The sequence below is a fragment of the Uloborus diversus genome, chromosome 10, assembly GCF_026930045.1.
Source record: "Uloborus diversus isolate 005 chromosome 10, Udiv.v.3.1, whole genome shotgun sequence".
Taxonomy (NCBI): domain Eukaryota; kingdom Metazoa; phylum Arthropoda; class Arachnida; order Araneae; family Uloboridae; genus Uloborus; species Uloborus diversus.
The window spans coordinates 124,278,361-124,294,588 of record NC_072740.1 but is presented as its reverse complement, the minus strand read 5'-3'; the positions used below and the strand labels follow the sequence as shown (position 1 = coordinate 124,294,588).

Below are 16,228 nucleotides of genomic sequence, written 5' to 3'. Positions count from 1 at the left end.
TGTACGATATTCTACTAATTAATAACTTAATCAAAAGTTAGATTATTCAATAATATATAGCCATTTTATAAAGTGTACGAAGACTTGTGAGATAAAATTTCCGGCACTTTTCGGTTTTTGATTTTTAAAAAATTAAGTTTTAATATTTTTTGAAAACTTTTCCTGTAGTTTTGTTGATAATTGATCATAGATCTTATAATTAAATACCTATTCCGAAATATTAATTCTAACCAATGATTTGAGGCCTATTTCTTTGAAGGTCGTAGGTGTACGAAGACTTTTGGGAGCCACTGTATATAAGCTGCGTGTAAAACTTTAGAGGCTGTTTTCTCGGAATGTTCTGGCTAGTGCGCTTTATTACTTTACTGTGTGGATACTCTCAAGGGTTACTACTAATCTGCTGAATTTCATCCCGATCTGAATTTCCGAGACCGTAATGTCTACTTGGGAGATTCAATGATGTATGAGTTATAGGCATTTTAAAGTATAATTCTCAAATTCGATATTTGTTACTTACAATACAAAGATCGTTTTCTTCATTCCTTTTTTTCCCAAGTAGTAAAAAACTTAGCCTATTGAATGCCATACATTATTCAAAATTACAGTTCCGACGTGGGTGTTCAATGCGTTGAGTAAAATGTATGAGTTCAGTCAAGTTATATTTCAAATTTCAAAAAAATAATTCAGAGCCTTTGAAAAGTAGAGCAAAAAATTTTCACAAATGCTTTGTGCAAAAATATAATTAAAATAAAATTAAAAAAAAAAAACAACGTAAATAAATCACAAATTGTCAAACAGAATCTGCAAAATAGCTATTTCAAGACTGCAAATAAACAAAAAGCTATGATACAACTTCATCAGAGCTAAAAAAGCTGAACACTCAACAAGAAAGATATGAGTGAATTATGCTTTATTTACGTTTTTAATTTTAATCATATTTAAAAATATTACGGCAAAAGAAATAATTTGATGAAAAAAGATAAAACTCTGTATCAGTTTTGTCTTCTCGTAACAACTTGCTTCATATAATTAAAATTAATACAGAGCATACATTTTAATTTCGGCTACAAATGCGAGAGAACTTTTTAAGTATTTTACGTTATATGAAGTTACGTTTTTATTGCATCTGCGCATCATTTAATTTTATTGCTCTACACACTGATATAGGATTCCACCAATATGCTTGATAAAAGAAAATTTTAATTCAAGTACTGATTTTTTCTTTAATTGAGTGAACTTGTAGCAGTATCGGGGGAGATAGTGTCACATCATATGAGGCAGTGAGAAGCAAAGGGATGCAAGGGGACATTTTCAAGTTTTGAGTTAAACGCATTTAAAGATAACGTCTTAGGTAGCTTTTCATTGAATTATTTTTCTAAATCATGCAGTACAGCAGCACCTACCAGGGCTACTAGTACTATTTCTTGCCCCAAGACAGAGGAGAGGTTCACCTACCATTTGTACCTGTTATCTCCAAATTTTTAATTTTACCATTTACATCCCTTTGCTTCTCAATGCCTCATCTGTACCAATGCAAAAAGGTTCACTTTAGTTACACAAAAGAAAGCTAGAATACAGCACATTTCAATTGTTATAAATATAGACTCGTACCTCTTTTTCTATGACCACAATCTATGTGGCACAATATAACCCCTGCTGTTACAAAATCACCCCCCATTCGACGATAGTATATAAGTATCACTGTTGAAAAATTATTTTCTATCGCATCTTAAAATATATTTTGTAAAATAATTGACTTCTTTGATTAACCACAAATGTAATCGTTCATTTCAAGTTTTACACTTAAAAGCCATTGTAAATTTTTAAAAAAAAGTAACAAAATATGACGATTTTCGAGACTTGGAATTGTTGTGAATCTCGTGTTATCGACATCATATGAACCAGTTTAAGAATACTGTACAATTTTAAACTATTAAATTAGGCATTTATTGTTAACACAAATGAATCAGATATTCCTGACAATTCACCAATATTTTGCCAAAGATTAAGCCATTTTGAAAAAAAAAAAACTATGCAACATACAACGAAGACAACACAATATTTGAAGTAATTTTTTTAAAAATAATCAAATTTAAAACCAATTGGCATAGATTTCATGAAGTTCAGATTTCATTTTAAATTTAGGTTACAAAATGCCAGAAAATTAAGTTTTCTTCAACGAGATACAGAACATTAGTTCAATGAAGTATGTAGTAATTTCAAATTGTATTTACTTATAGTTTCTTTTATGCAAACTTAGTTTTTTCTGCGTGATATTGCAGTGATCTAGTTTTGCTATAAAATGTGATTTATAGGGGTTTACACCAAAATATAAACTAATATTCCCATTTCAGAAAAACTAATTCTTATGATTTCTAATTTAAAACATACAAAGAGTGTAAACGAAAGATGAAAACTAAAGGAAAGCCTCGTTTGACCATAATCTTCTACATTATTTATTAATCAATTTTCATAAATGTTTCCGACTCTTCATGACATTTTGATTTCAAAATCTGGAGTTTTAGCAGTAAGTTATATAAGCATAAACTTTTTTTTCTAATCTATGTGCATATCACTAAGGATATAGCAATTTCATAATGCACTGCGTAAATAAATCTGATAAAATTAAAATGTTTTCAATTTTGGGTGAAACCATGCACAAAATGTTACATCTTACCTATAAAGTTCAAGTTAACAGCTAGAAGCATCTAGTTTTTATATTGTTGTAATCCGTGAAATTACCGACTGGTGATATTTACGTGTTAGACAGTCTTAAAAATTGATTCGACTAATATTTTACTCATAGAAATTCACAATTCTTAACATTTGCTCTTCAGACAGTCGAATATGAATAGATTTAACATTTTACTCTGCAAAATTAACAACTGATAACATTTGTTCTAGAAATAGCTTTGAAAATGGATTGCTCAAGTTTTTTGCAAAATTAACTACTGGTAAACTTTGTTCTTCAGACAATCTTGAATATAGATCGGTCTAATATTTTACTCTGAGAAATTAAAAAATGGTAACATTCACTTCTCAGATCATTATGAATATTGATCATATTTTAATCCACGAAATTGTCAACGGGCAATATTTACTCTTCAGATGGATTAGTTGCTAACATTGCCGTTCGATATCCAAGTTCAGGTCTCCTATCACGTCCCAACACCATGTCTTTCACTTTATCGGATGACACCACTGCGCCATTACCTTCCTTAAATCTTTCCTTCATAATTTCGATGTCTTTGACATCAACTCCTCTGCAAGCATCTTCGATAAGGATGGTGCGATATCCGTGTTCCAGAGCGTGCATTGCGGTCGAACCCACACAATAATCTGTTGCCAAACCAGACACGAAAACATCTGTAACACCACGCTCATTTAGTTCGTTTGAAAGACTGGTCTGGGAACGTTTTTGATTGTCCCAGAAAGCTGAATAACTATCAATGTCAGGACACGTACCTTTGTACACAAATTGCGCTTTCTCGGCTATCGTCAATTCAGCATGCAACTCTGCTCCCCAAGAGTTCTGAACGCAATGTCTCGGCCATAGTTTCTGTTCAATTTCTGGGGGACCTTCAAATACGACAGTGTCGAAAACCTTTGCGTCTTCAGCAACTACAGGACTAGTTTCATGAATATTCCTCAAATGGACATTATCTATGAAAGAAACGTGATCATCTGGATGCCAGTCATACGTGTAGTATATATAATGAAATGGCACGCTTGAAATCAATTCATTAATTACCGGAACTACATCTTTTCCTTCTTGTCCAGCCGGGCAGTTTCTTATCGCTAAGGATCCGTCAATAAAATCATTTTGAACATCTATAACAATTAAAGCCGTTTTGGGCTGAATTATGGGTACAATGCACATTTTCCACATTTTTTGAAACTCGTCCAAACTTAACTTGCCGTCTCGGTCTTCATCAAAAGCGTAGAATATTTCAGCACTTCTTCGAACCGGAACATCATATTTCTCGCCTTTAGAATCTACAAAGAGTTCTTCCATCAATGTACACAACTCTTTCAAATTAAGAGTGCCGTCTTCATCTTGGTCAAAACGCTGCAAGCATTCCTCGATTAAGTCATCGCTTTGCAAGTCCAAACCATTGCTGAGGAGGTCAGTGAAGAAATTCGTCTTGCTCATGACGGAATCTTACTTGCCGAATGAAGTTCTAAAACATTCGACGAGGCTTTTACACGCCGTTACCTTAGCAACACTCTCCGAGTTTTAAAGACGCGATTCTTTTTTCTTTTCTTTCAAGAAAACTTATGTCCATGATGACAGCGAAAAGAAGGAAACGAAGTAATAATAAAACTATAGCGTGGGTGCAAATGTATATGCTAGAAGGGTAAACTAGTTTCTTGTTCATCGCGATTATCATAAATTCTATGTAACTTGCAAGGCATTTTTGCAGTGTCTTGGGGCTGAATAAATAAAAAAACCTTTTTACGCATGTTTTGAAAGTTCTTCGTGAAACGAGTTAAAATAAGAATTTTTGCTTTCAAGGTAACAAAAAACTGGAGTCAGATGGTCTCATAAAAAAACAGTGTGAGCTATTCAATGCTACCTTTATTCTTCATAATATACACGATCAGAGATATTTTGGACGCCTTAACAGGCGTATTTGACGCATTGAAAATGAGAATAAACCTCAAATATATATTCGAGCATGATTTCAGGCTTTTAATTTAAAATGAAAATTTAGCGTCGTGTAAAATAGGAGGAAAAATACGAATTTTAAAACATTAAATAAATGTTTGGTTATTTTTTAAATGCAACAGTTAAACTTTCTTAACGTTGAAAATGAAAGTAATGCGCATCTTCTTTCCCTGCTGTTTTAGATTTCAACTTTAGAAAAGAAGGTTTTTTTTTTTTTTTTTTTTTTTTGATGGAGTTGCACTGTTTTCGTATATTTCACTCCTAGAAAAATGTCAAGGAGTACTTTCCAGCCCTGAAAAGGAAAAAAAAAAGAGCTCAAGTTATATTTCTGTTTACTATAGAACCTAGCTCTATTTTACATTTTACGATATATAGTACTTCATATTATGTAAGTGGTCCCTAACCTACGACCCGTAGGGCATATCCGACCCGCGAACACACAGAACCCCCCCCCCCCTCAGATTTCCTTTCATGCATTTCTTAAGAAAACTAAGACCAGAAAATCAGGAAAATCATCACTGAGCGCCTAATTGAAAAATAAAAAAAAGAAAAACAACTTGAGTAATGGAGGGGGGGGGGGGTAGCTTTATTTAGATCATATGATTTGAAATACTGTTGAATTGTTGGTTCGCCTCGCAATACAATGTGGTCCTTGAGTAAAAAAGTTGGAGAGCCTTGATTTATAGGATGCTTCTTTTTGACAGAAAAAGGGTACAAAAGTAGTGAACAGCTAACATAGGTATTTTGTTTTCTTAATGACGTAAGTATTTTTAAATGCATAGTTTTGTTACCACATAAACTTTAAGTGTACATTGTTTTTAACCCTTTAGCGTCTTCACAACTGCATCTATCCTTAAAAAGTAAACAATAGATAAACGTACTTATTTAGGATCTTCGTTTACTTTAAGTTTGCCATAATTTTTCTTTTAGTTTTATTGTTTGGTACTGAAGAGTGAGTGTCTAATAAATCAAAACCACGTGTATGCAATCTTCATTGCAATTTGTCGCCTATTTACATCGCTTTAATCGATAAAACACTTTCGTTTCACTTTACACTAATTCCATTCTAACATATTGGGCTTAAAAATTGTTAAAAATGATTTGTAGTAGCAATCAGTGTTAAAATAGAAATATTAATATCATATTTCTAAAAATTGAAAAAAAATTAAAACAGGCATAGGAATTATTTGTGCGAGAAACTGTACAAAAGTATCTTGCTAACCAATGTTTCTAAATTGATTTCAGTTTTTTTTTTTTTTTTTTTTTTTTTTTTGCTTTTGAAACTTTAGATTCTCTCGAAATAACGTTCAAGTTTCTGATGAATCTAAACATTCGATTAGGATTTAGATTGTCATCAAAACTACTAGAAATAGTTTGTTAAAGTTAGCTTGTGATAGTTGATATCTTTATGAAAAAAAGAGGAAGTTTCTTCTTAAATCTGTCTTGTTTGTCCTTGAGTAGAGATTAAAAGTTTTGGGTAGAGAATATATAGTGCTAATATATTGATCGCTTTGCTTCTAAAACAACTATGTACTCATGTTCTGTTGGTGAGAAAGTTGGTCGAACTCAAGCTGTACATCCATTCCCTTCAGCGTTGGCATGCTCAGAGCTTCAGAAATGGGGGGTACCATCTCTACCGGGAGTTTCAAATTACTTTCAGGAAGGCTGCGACCTCACCCGCAAAAAATGCTTAAAAACTATGAGGAAGAAAGCATTTTTTAAAGCATTTGAGGTACGAAATTAATGAACCAAAAAACGTAAAAAAGTTTGCATGTTTCGTATTAACATTGCATGATGACACCCCTGCCTACGCCTATGCTAGTCAGTCGTGGGTTCTGATGGTGCTTTGTGTCGGTTTTGACTTCAAAACGGGCTGAAAACTGTACAAAACTTTCTAAAGGTGTATATCATAGTTAAACTTAATAGTATGTAACACAATTATTTATGTCACACAAAGAATCTTAAAATTGAGAATGAATAGGGTAGGTGGGGGTAAAGCCCCGCGTGGGGTAAAAACCCGCACCGAGTTTTTTGACTGACCTCAATCGAGTAAAAAGTTGATCCTCGGGTGATAGTTTTGTCTTATTGAAACTAATTGTTCCATGAAAGTTTGACCCGGTGAGTTACTCTCGAGGTGAGAAAATGAAGAAAGTCAGTTTTCTACTACTTACATGTAACTTTTCTGTATCATTATTTAACCAGTATAAACTGCTGGATTTGAGGAAAAGTATCAGCAAATTCCTTGATGGTACTGCTGAATTTAAGCTTTACTTTCGGGTTAAAATAATTTCTTCGGCTGGCTTTTTAAAAACAACATGGCTCGTTTCTCCCGAAAGTGGCTAAATGGGGTAAATCACCGCAGGAGTTTTGGGGAAAATCCCCGCAGCTCCAAAAGTGCGGGGATTTGCCCTACTTGACCCGAAATTGACCTTTTTCACTATTTAATTAAATTTTTTTTAAGAATGTGTTTGAACAATTGTTTTTAGTTTTAAAAAATATTCGGTTGTTTGTATTTGCTCACAAATTTTAAATTGAGTAGGATTATATGGGTATTTTTAATTATAACAAACTTTCACGCTCATTTCAGTTAAAACATATTTTTAATTTTTGCAATTTACTGCAGGATGTACAAAAGAAAAATAGATTTAAGAGCAATAAGGGAGGTTTAACTCAATCAAGCGCTTAGATTAATAGAAGAATGCTCATCAATTTGCATGGCAGCCGTTAAAATTGGGTTAAAATCTGGGGATCGACATAAGAAACGGGGAGGTGAGAAACTTTGAAGATTTCGATCAACCTTTACTTTACCCTTTAGAGCAAGAAAAAAAGTTTTGGTAATTTTTTTGTATTCCTCTCCATCGGAGATTGTTTGGTCTTACTCTAAAATCTCTAAGGTTTCTTCTTTATAAATATGCATAGGAAAACAAAAGAAATCATCAACTTTGTGTCCAATCCCAACTTGCTGTTAGGGATTTTGCAAGTGAGTTCATGAAGAGAAATTGGCTGTCTCTGTGAGTTCTAAGCAAAACCAGCGTAGCTAGAGCCATGGGTTTCAAATAGGGCTTAACTCTCACAATACTTTGACAATTTGGAATCCGCGTTAAAAAAGTATAAGTTCAGCTCAAACCAAATATTTAACATGGACGAAATTGGTGTTCAGACGAACACCTAACTTCCTCTATACGTTGCCCCTAAAGGAAAAAAGAAATATTTCCAAAACTGTTGCAACTGAGTACTGCTGCGTATGCCATGAACCCACTTGAGCACTACATCCCACAGGATTTATTTACGCAAGAAAAAGAAAGAATCCTCAATTTCTTCGAGGCGGTCCAGTAGGATGAATGGAAAAGCCATGGAAAAAGAACAGCTTGCTATGGGAAGGGAGAGGAAAGGCGTGCGAAAAACAGAAAAGAGCATGATATGGAGTCAAAACGACATAAGTTAACTTTTTTCACAATACCAATGTCAAAAAAAAAAAAAAAAAAAAAATTAATTTGAATTTTGACATCTTGAATTCAAATTATGTTTTTCGCAATCACGAGTGTGTGTATGTAGGCGTGTGTGTTTGTGTGTGGGGGTATGCTGCCGTGCTAAGCGCAAAAGTCGTATCTGCAGCTGAGGTCAAACCGAGAAACTGCTATTTAAAGTTTTACGCCTCCATGTATTTGATCCAGATTTCACTTTTTTAGATTTTTTTAAAAAATAGTTCCAATTCACAAACGACAATAAAACATTGCATAGGGGTAAAACATGTTATAAAGAACCACCTCGTGACAATAACTCAATTTTGACAAAAAGTGTAGATACCACTTTTGTGCTTAGTACGGCAGTATGTGTGTTTGTGTGTGGGGGTATGTGTGTTTGTGTGTAGGGGCATGTGTATGTGTGTGTAGGCGTATTTGTATGTGTGTGTAGGCATATTTGTATGTGTGTGTAGGCATGTGTGTTTGTGTCTGTGTGCTGGCATAAGTGTGGGGGTAGTTGTGTATATGAATGTATGTGTGTGTGTGGGGGGGGGGTATGTGTGTGTAGGCATATGTGTTTGTGTCTGTGTGCAGGCATGAATGTGTGGGTAGTTGTGTGTATGTGTTTGTGTATGTGTGTGTAGATGTATGTGTGTGTAGGCATGTGTGTGTGTGTAGTTGTGTATGTATGCCATTACCCCTGAGGGTCCCCTGTTCCTGTCACTGACGTGACATACCAGATGGGAGTCCCTCGGTGTGTATGCGTGTGTGTAAGACATGGATGCAACCTGGAAACGGCTTTCGTTATAGGAGCAGCCGGTCGACGGTAATACTGCAGAGGGTGGCGGTGGGAGAATAAAATCAAAGGACATCAAAACAGTCAAATGAGAACAATAAGCAATCGTGATTGCTCAAAAAAAGAAAAGAAAACTGGCCATAAAGCCAATAAATTCAAAAATAGAAAAAAAAGAAAAGAATCAGAATGAGACTTTTCACTTTATTCGATAACTTAAATACAGATATGGAAACACAACTAAAAAAATCTAAACCAATAAAGAATGTTACAAAGAGTTATTATCAGGTGTTTTAAATGCAGTTATTCTTTTTTATCCATAATTATCGTGACTGGGGTACGGATCCGCATTGCGGTTCTTTACCCCTACAATGCGGGACTTTACCCCATTTTGTGGGGTCCCCCGCAATTATTTTTTTCGGTTCATTTGTAAATTTCTCCGTAATTAATGATCAGACTGAGCTAGAATTAGGAGAGGCAATAGCTAATAAACCATTCTACGGTTTTAATTTGAAATAGTGAGAAATTCTTCTCTTTATTAACCACAATGTTACATAAACTATAAACTGCGGGGCTTTACCATCACTTACCCTATCATTCGACAACTATACTGCCATGCGTAGCACATGTATGCACTTTTTGTCAAAATTGAATAATTGTTTCCAGGTGGTTCTTTGTCTCATATTTTAACGAAATACATTGTTTTATGGTCATTTGTGGATGAGAAATATTTTTCTAAAAAAAATCTGAAAAAGTTTCATCTGAATCCAATGCGTGGAGGCACACAACCTTAAACGGGAATTTCTCATTTCGAATTAGCTGCAGATACCACTTTTGCGCTTAGCACGGCAGTATACAACTACAACAGATAAATATGGCCAAATACAGTAATGCAACATCTTGTTGAAATTCCTTTAAAAGGTTTTTCTTTTATAAAGAGAAATTTCCAAAATTTCAAGGCATTTGTGACAAATTAAGCAACTATTCTATACATGTCGATGTTTTTCAGTCTACGCAGTGCCACTGATCATACTTTTTCCGCACTATCATCGAAAATATAAATAAAATAGCATTTGACAGAATCTTTTTCGTATATGCGGGAAAATAATTATTGTTTCAACAAATTAAAAATTTTTATGTGCAGCCAGCAAATTATATTCAGTCTTATTCACTATAACGAGTTCCGTTGATAGTTAAGAAATCAGTTTGGAGCATTTTCAAAATATTTTTGACAGTTTAATTCAATTTTAATGGTAGACTTTGTTTCATCTGTCTTTTTTTTTTCTAGAACCTTCTAGACATTCATTTGAAATCGTTAGCAGTTTTACGTACCTTGGGTCCTGTGTTAACAACAAAAATGACACAATCTCAGAAATACAGAACCGAATAACGTTGGCAAACAAGGCCTTTTTTGGACTACGCCCCATCTTCAGATACTCTTTGATTTCAAGAAAAACAAAGATCTTGGTTTATAAGACTCTTATTAGGCCAGTTCTAAGTTATGCTTCTGAAACATGGCCTTTGACTAAAACCAGAGAGCGTAAGATATTAATTTTTGAGAGAAAGGTTTTAAGAAGCATTTTTGGAGGCATCAATGAGAACGGTGTCTGGAGACGACGATTCAATTTTGAAATTTACAGATTGTTTAGAGAACCTGACATAATAAAAAGCATAAAAATTAGGAGAATGAACTGGGCGGCCCATGTCTCTCGAATGAACGAAGAAAACCCAGTAGAAAAAGTTTTTGCTGCAAAACCTGTGACAATTCGAGGAAGGGGACGACCAAAAATGAGATGGTTGGATTCTGTTGAATCTGACTTCGATATTCTCAAAGTTAAAAATTGGAAAACCCAGGCAAAAAGTAGGACGTCTTGGAAGATTCTCCAAAGGAAGGCCTTGGCCCACCCTGGGCTGTCGAGCCAACTATGATGATGAGAACCTTCTAGACTTTCTTCAGAGGCGTGATACATTTCATGGGGTTTTATCACGTGATCTAAAAATATACCCCAGTTATAAACCTAAGTAGGACATTATGACTAACGGCTAAAATACGCATGAAAATTTCGACTTTTTTCCAATCATACTTTGTCGATAGCAGTTTCCTTTTACTTTGTTGATGAGCTTTTACCTTGTTTCTTTCCTAAAGTGAAGCTATATGATCTTCTCCAACCTTGTTCCTTACGTAAAGTGAAGCGGCTACAAAACTTGTGAAAGACGCCAGCGGGGCAACGTAACAGCGTGTCATCAAATCGTTTATTCCAGCTTGCGTGATTCAATTCATGATTCATGCTCACGGACGTACAGCTGATTTCGAAGACATTTTTAATCTTCGGTAACCAGGAAAAAAATCGAGAAACATAAGAAAGTGGATTGGAAATATTATCTGCTTTTTTAAAGTACGATATTGTCTCTTTAAAAAGGAATACGCTTTCTTGGGTTTAATTTAGTGGCTGATGGATAAGAGAATTTTTGGAAACTTTTCCTGAAATTAATTCCACTCCGACATGGCATTCGCATGCTAGTCTGAGGAGACCTTTTTTCTTTTGCAACAGACAGAACATTGTATGTTATGTATTCGCATATTTCCAAGCTTCTTCTAATTAGTGAAATCTGAAAGTTTAATTGGTTTTATGTAAATTACTATCTTGTTGATTCTACCAGTAACTACTAAATTTCACGATACTGTTCCGTAAAATTATAATCAAATCTAAGATAAAACTTCTGAGATCTTTTTTCTTAAAAGCTAACGATTTATCATCTATTTTGACCCTTAACTGGGAAGTTAGTTATATGTAGCGTAAATAGCGAGGTGGGGTGTATGTAGCCATAGCATTATACTGCCGTGGGCAGGTTAACGGCTGCATCTGCAGAAATGAGTTTTCGAGATATTTGAAGAAATACGTGTTGGATTCAATACTAACAACAGGGAAAGGTTGGAACTAGACTTTTTTTCGCTCCTTTATCTCAGCTTAAACCAGATAAGCAAGCTTGTACAATACAGCCAACGTACAATAGATGGCACAAATGAAAAAAAAAAAAAAAGAAAAATGGAAAATTTGCAGTTACTGACTTTTACCTGCCCACGGCATCATATATCTTGCGCATTCCACAAAACTCAGTAGGGTTGGCTGGGGTAAGTGGGTCACCCCCTTCCCCCCAAACTGAAATATGGATAAAGTTTCCAAACTTTTTTTGCACTCATCATGTTAAATTTCTTCACAGTGATTGGTTTTTGCATATATTTGGGATTCGTAGAATGTTTTTCTTGGCCATAGCACCGAGTAAAAAAAAAAAAAAATCTGAAATTCTTTTTTCAAGTTCAAACAGCATTTTTCAAAAAAAGTGTTTCCATGTTAGTTTTTATTATTTTTTTATGATAAATAATTTTTCACGTATAGTTTAACTTGAAGTTAATACAGCTACAAGAATTTTTATATAAAATATTATTAAGTGTTTAAGAAGAGGGCTCCCACTTACTCTGTGCATTTTTGCTATACGGGGTAAATGGGTCCCCTCACTATGGGGTAAGTGGGTCCCCCGATAATAATGGGGATTTCAAAATCAAAAGCAACTGATTAAATATTTGTACTGGCGAAACGCAAGACAACTATGATGACTTAGTAGGAAATGATAGTTCAGCTACAAAAACCGCAACAGCTGGTGATTATGTATTTGTGATACATATATGAAAGAAAATTATTAAGATTTCAATAGGTCTAATGTTAGAAGTTGATGATACAAATTAAAAAATACTGTTGAATTTGCAAGAACGAATAGAAAAAGTGGCACTTTTTATTGGCATAGTGCAAATGATGTTGGAATAATTACTTAGGATGAAGCGATAGTAGTTCTTTCTTAGTCAACTTTAGATAGATGCAGTGTGTTTCCGATTTCTCTTTCAACTAATAGTTTTGCCAATTTTACTCAGATTGATCTTAATCAACTGTATTACGTTCATTAATGTAAAAGTAAAATACATACCTTTAGGCATTCAATCAATTTCACAAATGAAATTGTTTTGTTTTTCGTTTTAAAGTTTTCTGTGATACAGATTTAAAAGACAGTAAATGTCTCATAAATAAATGCATTTACAAAAAAAAAAAAAAAAAAAAATCCACACTTACATACTTTACCTTGTAAAACCAGTTTTTTAGATACGTTTCCATTTAAATTTAAATAAAAGGGGGGGGGGTGACCCACTTACTCCTTAATATGGAGTATGTGGGACACCATTCCGATTTTTTAAAAAATTTAATCGTTAAGAATATTTAAAGCATTATTTGAGAAAATAAAGATGAACTTTGGTTTATTAATAATGGCGAAGATAAAATAAGACAATAAGTTTAAAATTTTTTGTTTCAAAACTTTTTTATAAGGTTTCAAAAACAAACTTCTCAAAAGGGGTCCCACTTACCCCTACCAACCCTACTTTAAAGTAGGAAAACGTTCGATACATTTTGTATTGTCTATTTGTATAAATACAACAGAAACAGTACCATAAGTGACATTTATATACATATAGAGTCATATATGCATGTAAACGTTGCAATACATTCGAATTGAAAAGTTCAGGTATTCAATGGTGCAAGACACCCCACTTCTCCAGTTAATAGTTAAAACATTTCCCTCCTGAATCAGATCTTCAATGATCAGTTTTTTTTTTTTTTTGCAACGTAATTAGGTAGTGAGGTAGGGTTTATGTAACCCCAATAGTATATTTTTTGTACACACCACGAGCATTACAAAATTAAAATAGGAAACAGTTTAGTGATTTTTGTGTCCTTTATATATATGCAACTGAAACAGTATGGAAAGGTATATAGATGTACATATAAACACTTACATGCAAGCATTACAAAAGATTTGTAAGCAAAACTTTCTAGGGTAAAAGACACTTCACCTCTTCGGTTGAGGATTAAAACAAGAAGTTTTATTAGAAGCTAACGACGTATATGTATACAATCAATAATTTTCTAACTTCAGGATTATAATTCTTAACTGGATAATGCTGAAATTTTTTTTCAAATATGCCCTTTTGACATTTAATTTAAATTTATAAAAGTAAAATAGCTTTTGTGGCGAGACAAAAAATTGTTAGATAATCCAAAAAAGATACAAAATTCGTTATCTCGTACTATGTGTATAGTGTAACAGATATAAATAATACTTACCAAAACCCTCTGTAGGCGGGAGTGTGAAGTTTCATAAACATAGACATTGCACTTTCAAACTTAAAGAACTACATTTCTTTTGACACTTGATATCAAAATGTACAAATACAGTAAGTGGGCTATATAAAAAGAAACAAAACACAATGCAAAAGCCAACGCATAATAAGGAGAACATATCAAATGCTTGCCACTCCAATTGTGTTGCGCAGTGATACAGGAAAGATAGTTTTACACAAATCTTTGTTAACAAATCGCCAATGGTTTCACAAGAAGCTCTATGAGAATATCATAAAATATCGCCAACAGCGTAAAACTGACACTTCGATTTGGTATCTCATTTTTCGCATTCAATTTCACGATCTATCGCCAAGATGTCGCTAATGACACCCCTTCCGTTTCGTTAACTTCCCTTCTTGTTGAATATTTACCTCCATTGCAAAAATAGTATTTTATTAAAATATTTAGAATATCTGTAACTTCTTCGACTTTTCATTGTTTAAAAATATTCATTTGAGTGTTTCTTTTTTTTTTACAAAAAAAAAAAAATAAATAAAAATAAATAAATAAATAAATAAATAAAAATAAAATAATGGTTTGAATTTCTCCCACATCGTAAAACGGAGTTAATTGGAGCGAAACTTCCCAACCATACAAAGAAACCCCATAAACTTACGTTTTGATATTTTTAGCTGAGAAATCTAATTTTGTCAACCTGGCAACAAAACTTGTTATGAGCAAGACAACAGGTGGAACGCCGAATAACCTCAAGGTTTCATCATTTGCAAAGCTTTCAACGTAAGTACAGATTCTTTCGTATTCTAAGTACTTAAGTCCAGTATTCGTAACCTAAGACCACTATTTTTATGTTAGGATCAGTTTTTTCACAACAGTTCACAGCATTAGAACTGTTACAATTTTTTCAGCAGATTTTTGCAGTGGTTTTTCTTCCATATAGGACTATTTTTCTGTCGTTCATGAAAATATATGCATGTAGGTGAGCAAAAAGGGGAGGGGGGTCAACTGCGAGGGACATTTGCTTTAAACCATATTTTTCTAGTGCTAGTATGGCAGTTAATTTATTCAAAATTATAAGGACAAAAAGAAAAGAAACAAATCTTCGCTTCATTTGGGCGAAATGTTATGAACATTTTATGACTACTAACTAATAGTAAAGCGATTTTTTTTATAACTTTCATTGGAAATACAAAGGAATGTTTTATTTGTAGAAGGAAGTTTGAGCTTATATAGACATCCCTACGATATGGACAAAAATATAAGGACAATTAGATTTGTGTGTTCTAAAAAGCGAAACGTGCATGTCTTTGTTCTACAAACTGCGTTACATAATAAAAGCTTAGTAAAAGATTAGGGGAGTCACATTATATTTGTACAGTCTAGGTACAAAATTTAAAGAATTTGAGAAAAAGAAAGTGGTTTCTTGAAAAATTTCAAAAAAAATGTCAAATCATAAGAAACTTGAATAGATAGAGATCGGTCATTTAAAGCTTTTTCAAAATTTCCGGTAAATAATGTCGACAAAGACGAAGAGGTAGGAAAACTTCTGTTTCTGAATATATGAAACTAATGATAAGATGAGCTTGCTCCAAAAAACAAACATCAAGAGATATTAGATCGCAGTTCAGGTAACGATACATGGTCAATCCACGGAAAACGGTCGTTTTGTTCCGCACGTGACGCCTCATTTATTTCATTAAGAAGAATACTTAAAATATTAATGAACAAACTTTTTCTGCTTAAAAAATTAAAAACTTATGTGTGACATTTTAAGCAAAAAATTTCGTCATTACCCTTTAAATGTACCCTTTTTTAATGAAATATATGAGCCGTTACACACGGTACAAAGGGTTGACTTTTACGTGGAATGGCCCTACAATGCTCGAACTGTTCAACAACTTTTACAGAAAGAGAAAAATTTCACTGCGTGAAACTAATGTCATGTCTGTGACTCTTAAAAAAGCCAAAAATGCGTTTTCATGTTTGAAAAGTTTGATAATGTAATGTAATTTTTTTCGATGAGAATGAGTTTAATTAGGATGGACTAGATGGCTATTTCTAGTAGCATCTGTGTGAATGTGGAAAAAAAGAAAGCGTACATTTGGAAGCGGCTAAG

General features: G+C 33.6%; 1 protein-coding gene across 1 annotated transcript; it reads right to left on the bottom strand.

Moving 5' to 3' along the window:
* Positions 1–2,469: 2,469 nt before the first annotated feature.
* Positions 2,470–4,153, bottom strand: LOC129231168 (nicotinamidase-like). Its single transcript, XM_054865416.1, has one exon. The coding sequence runs from the start codon at positions 4,151–4,153 to the stop codon at positions 3,098–3,100; it is 1,056 nt and encodes a 351-aa protein (XP_054721391.1). The 3' UTR covers positions 2,470–3,097.
* Positions 4,154–16,228: the final 12,075 nt, after the last annotated feature.

Coding starts and splice junctions, on each gene's coding strand:
- LOC129231168 (XM_054865416.1), bottom strand. CDS start 4,153: ATGAGCAAGACGAATTTCTTCACTGACCTCCTCAGCAATGGTTTGGAC.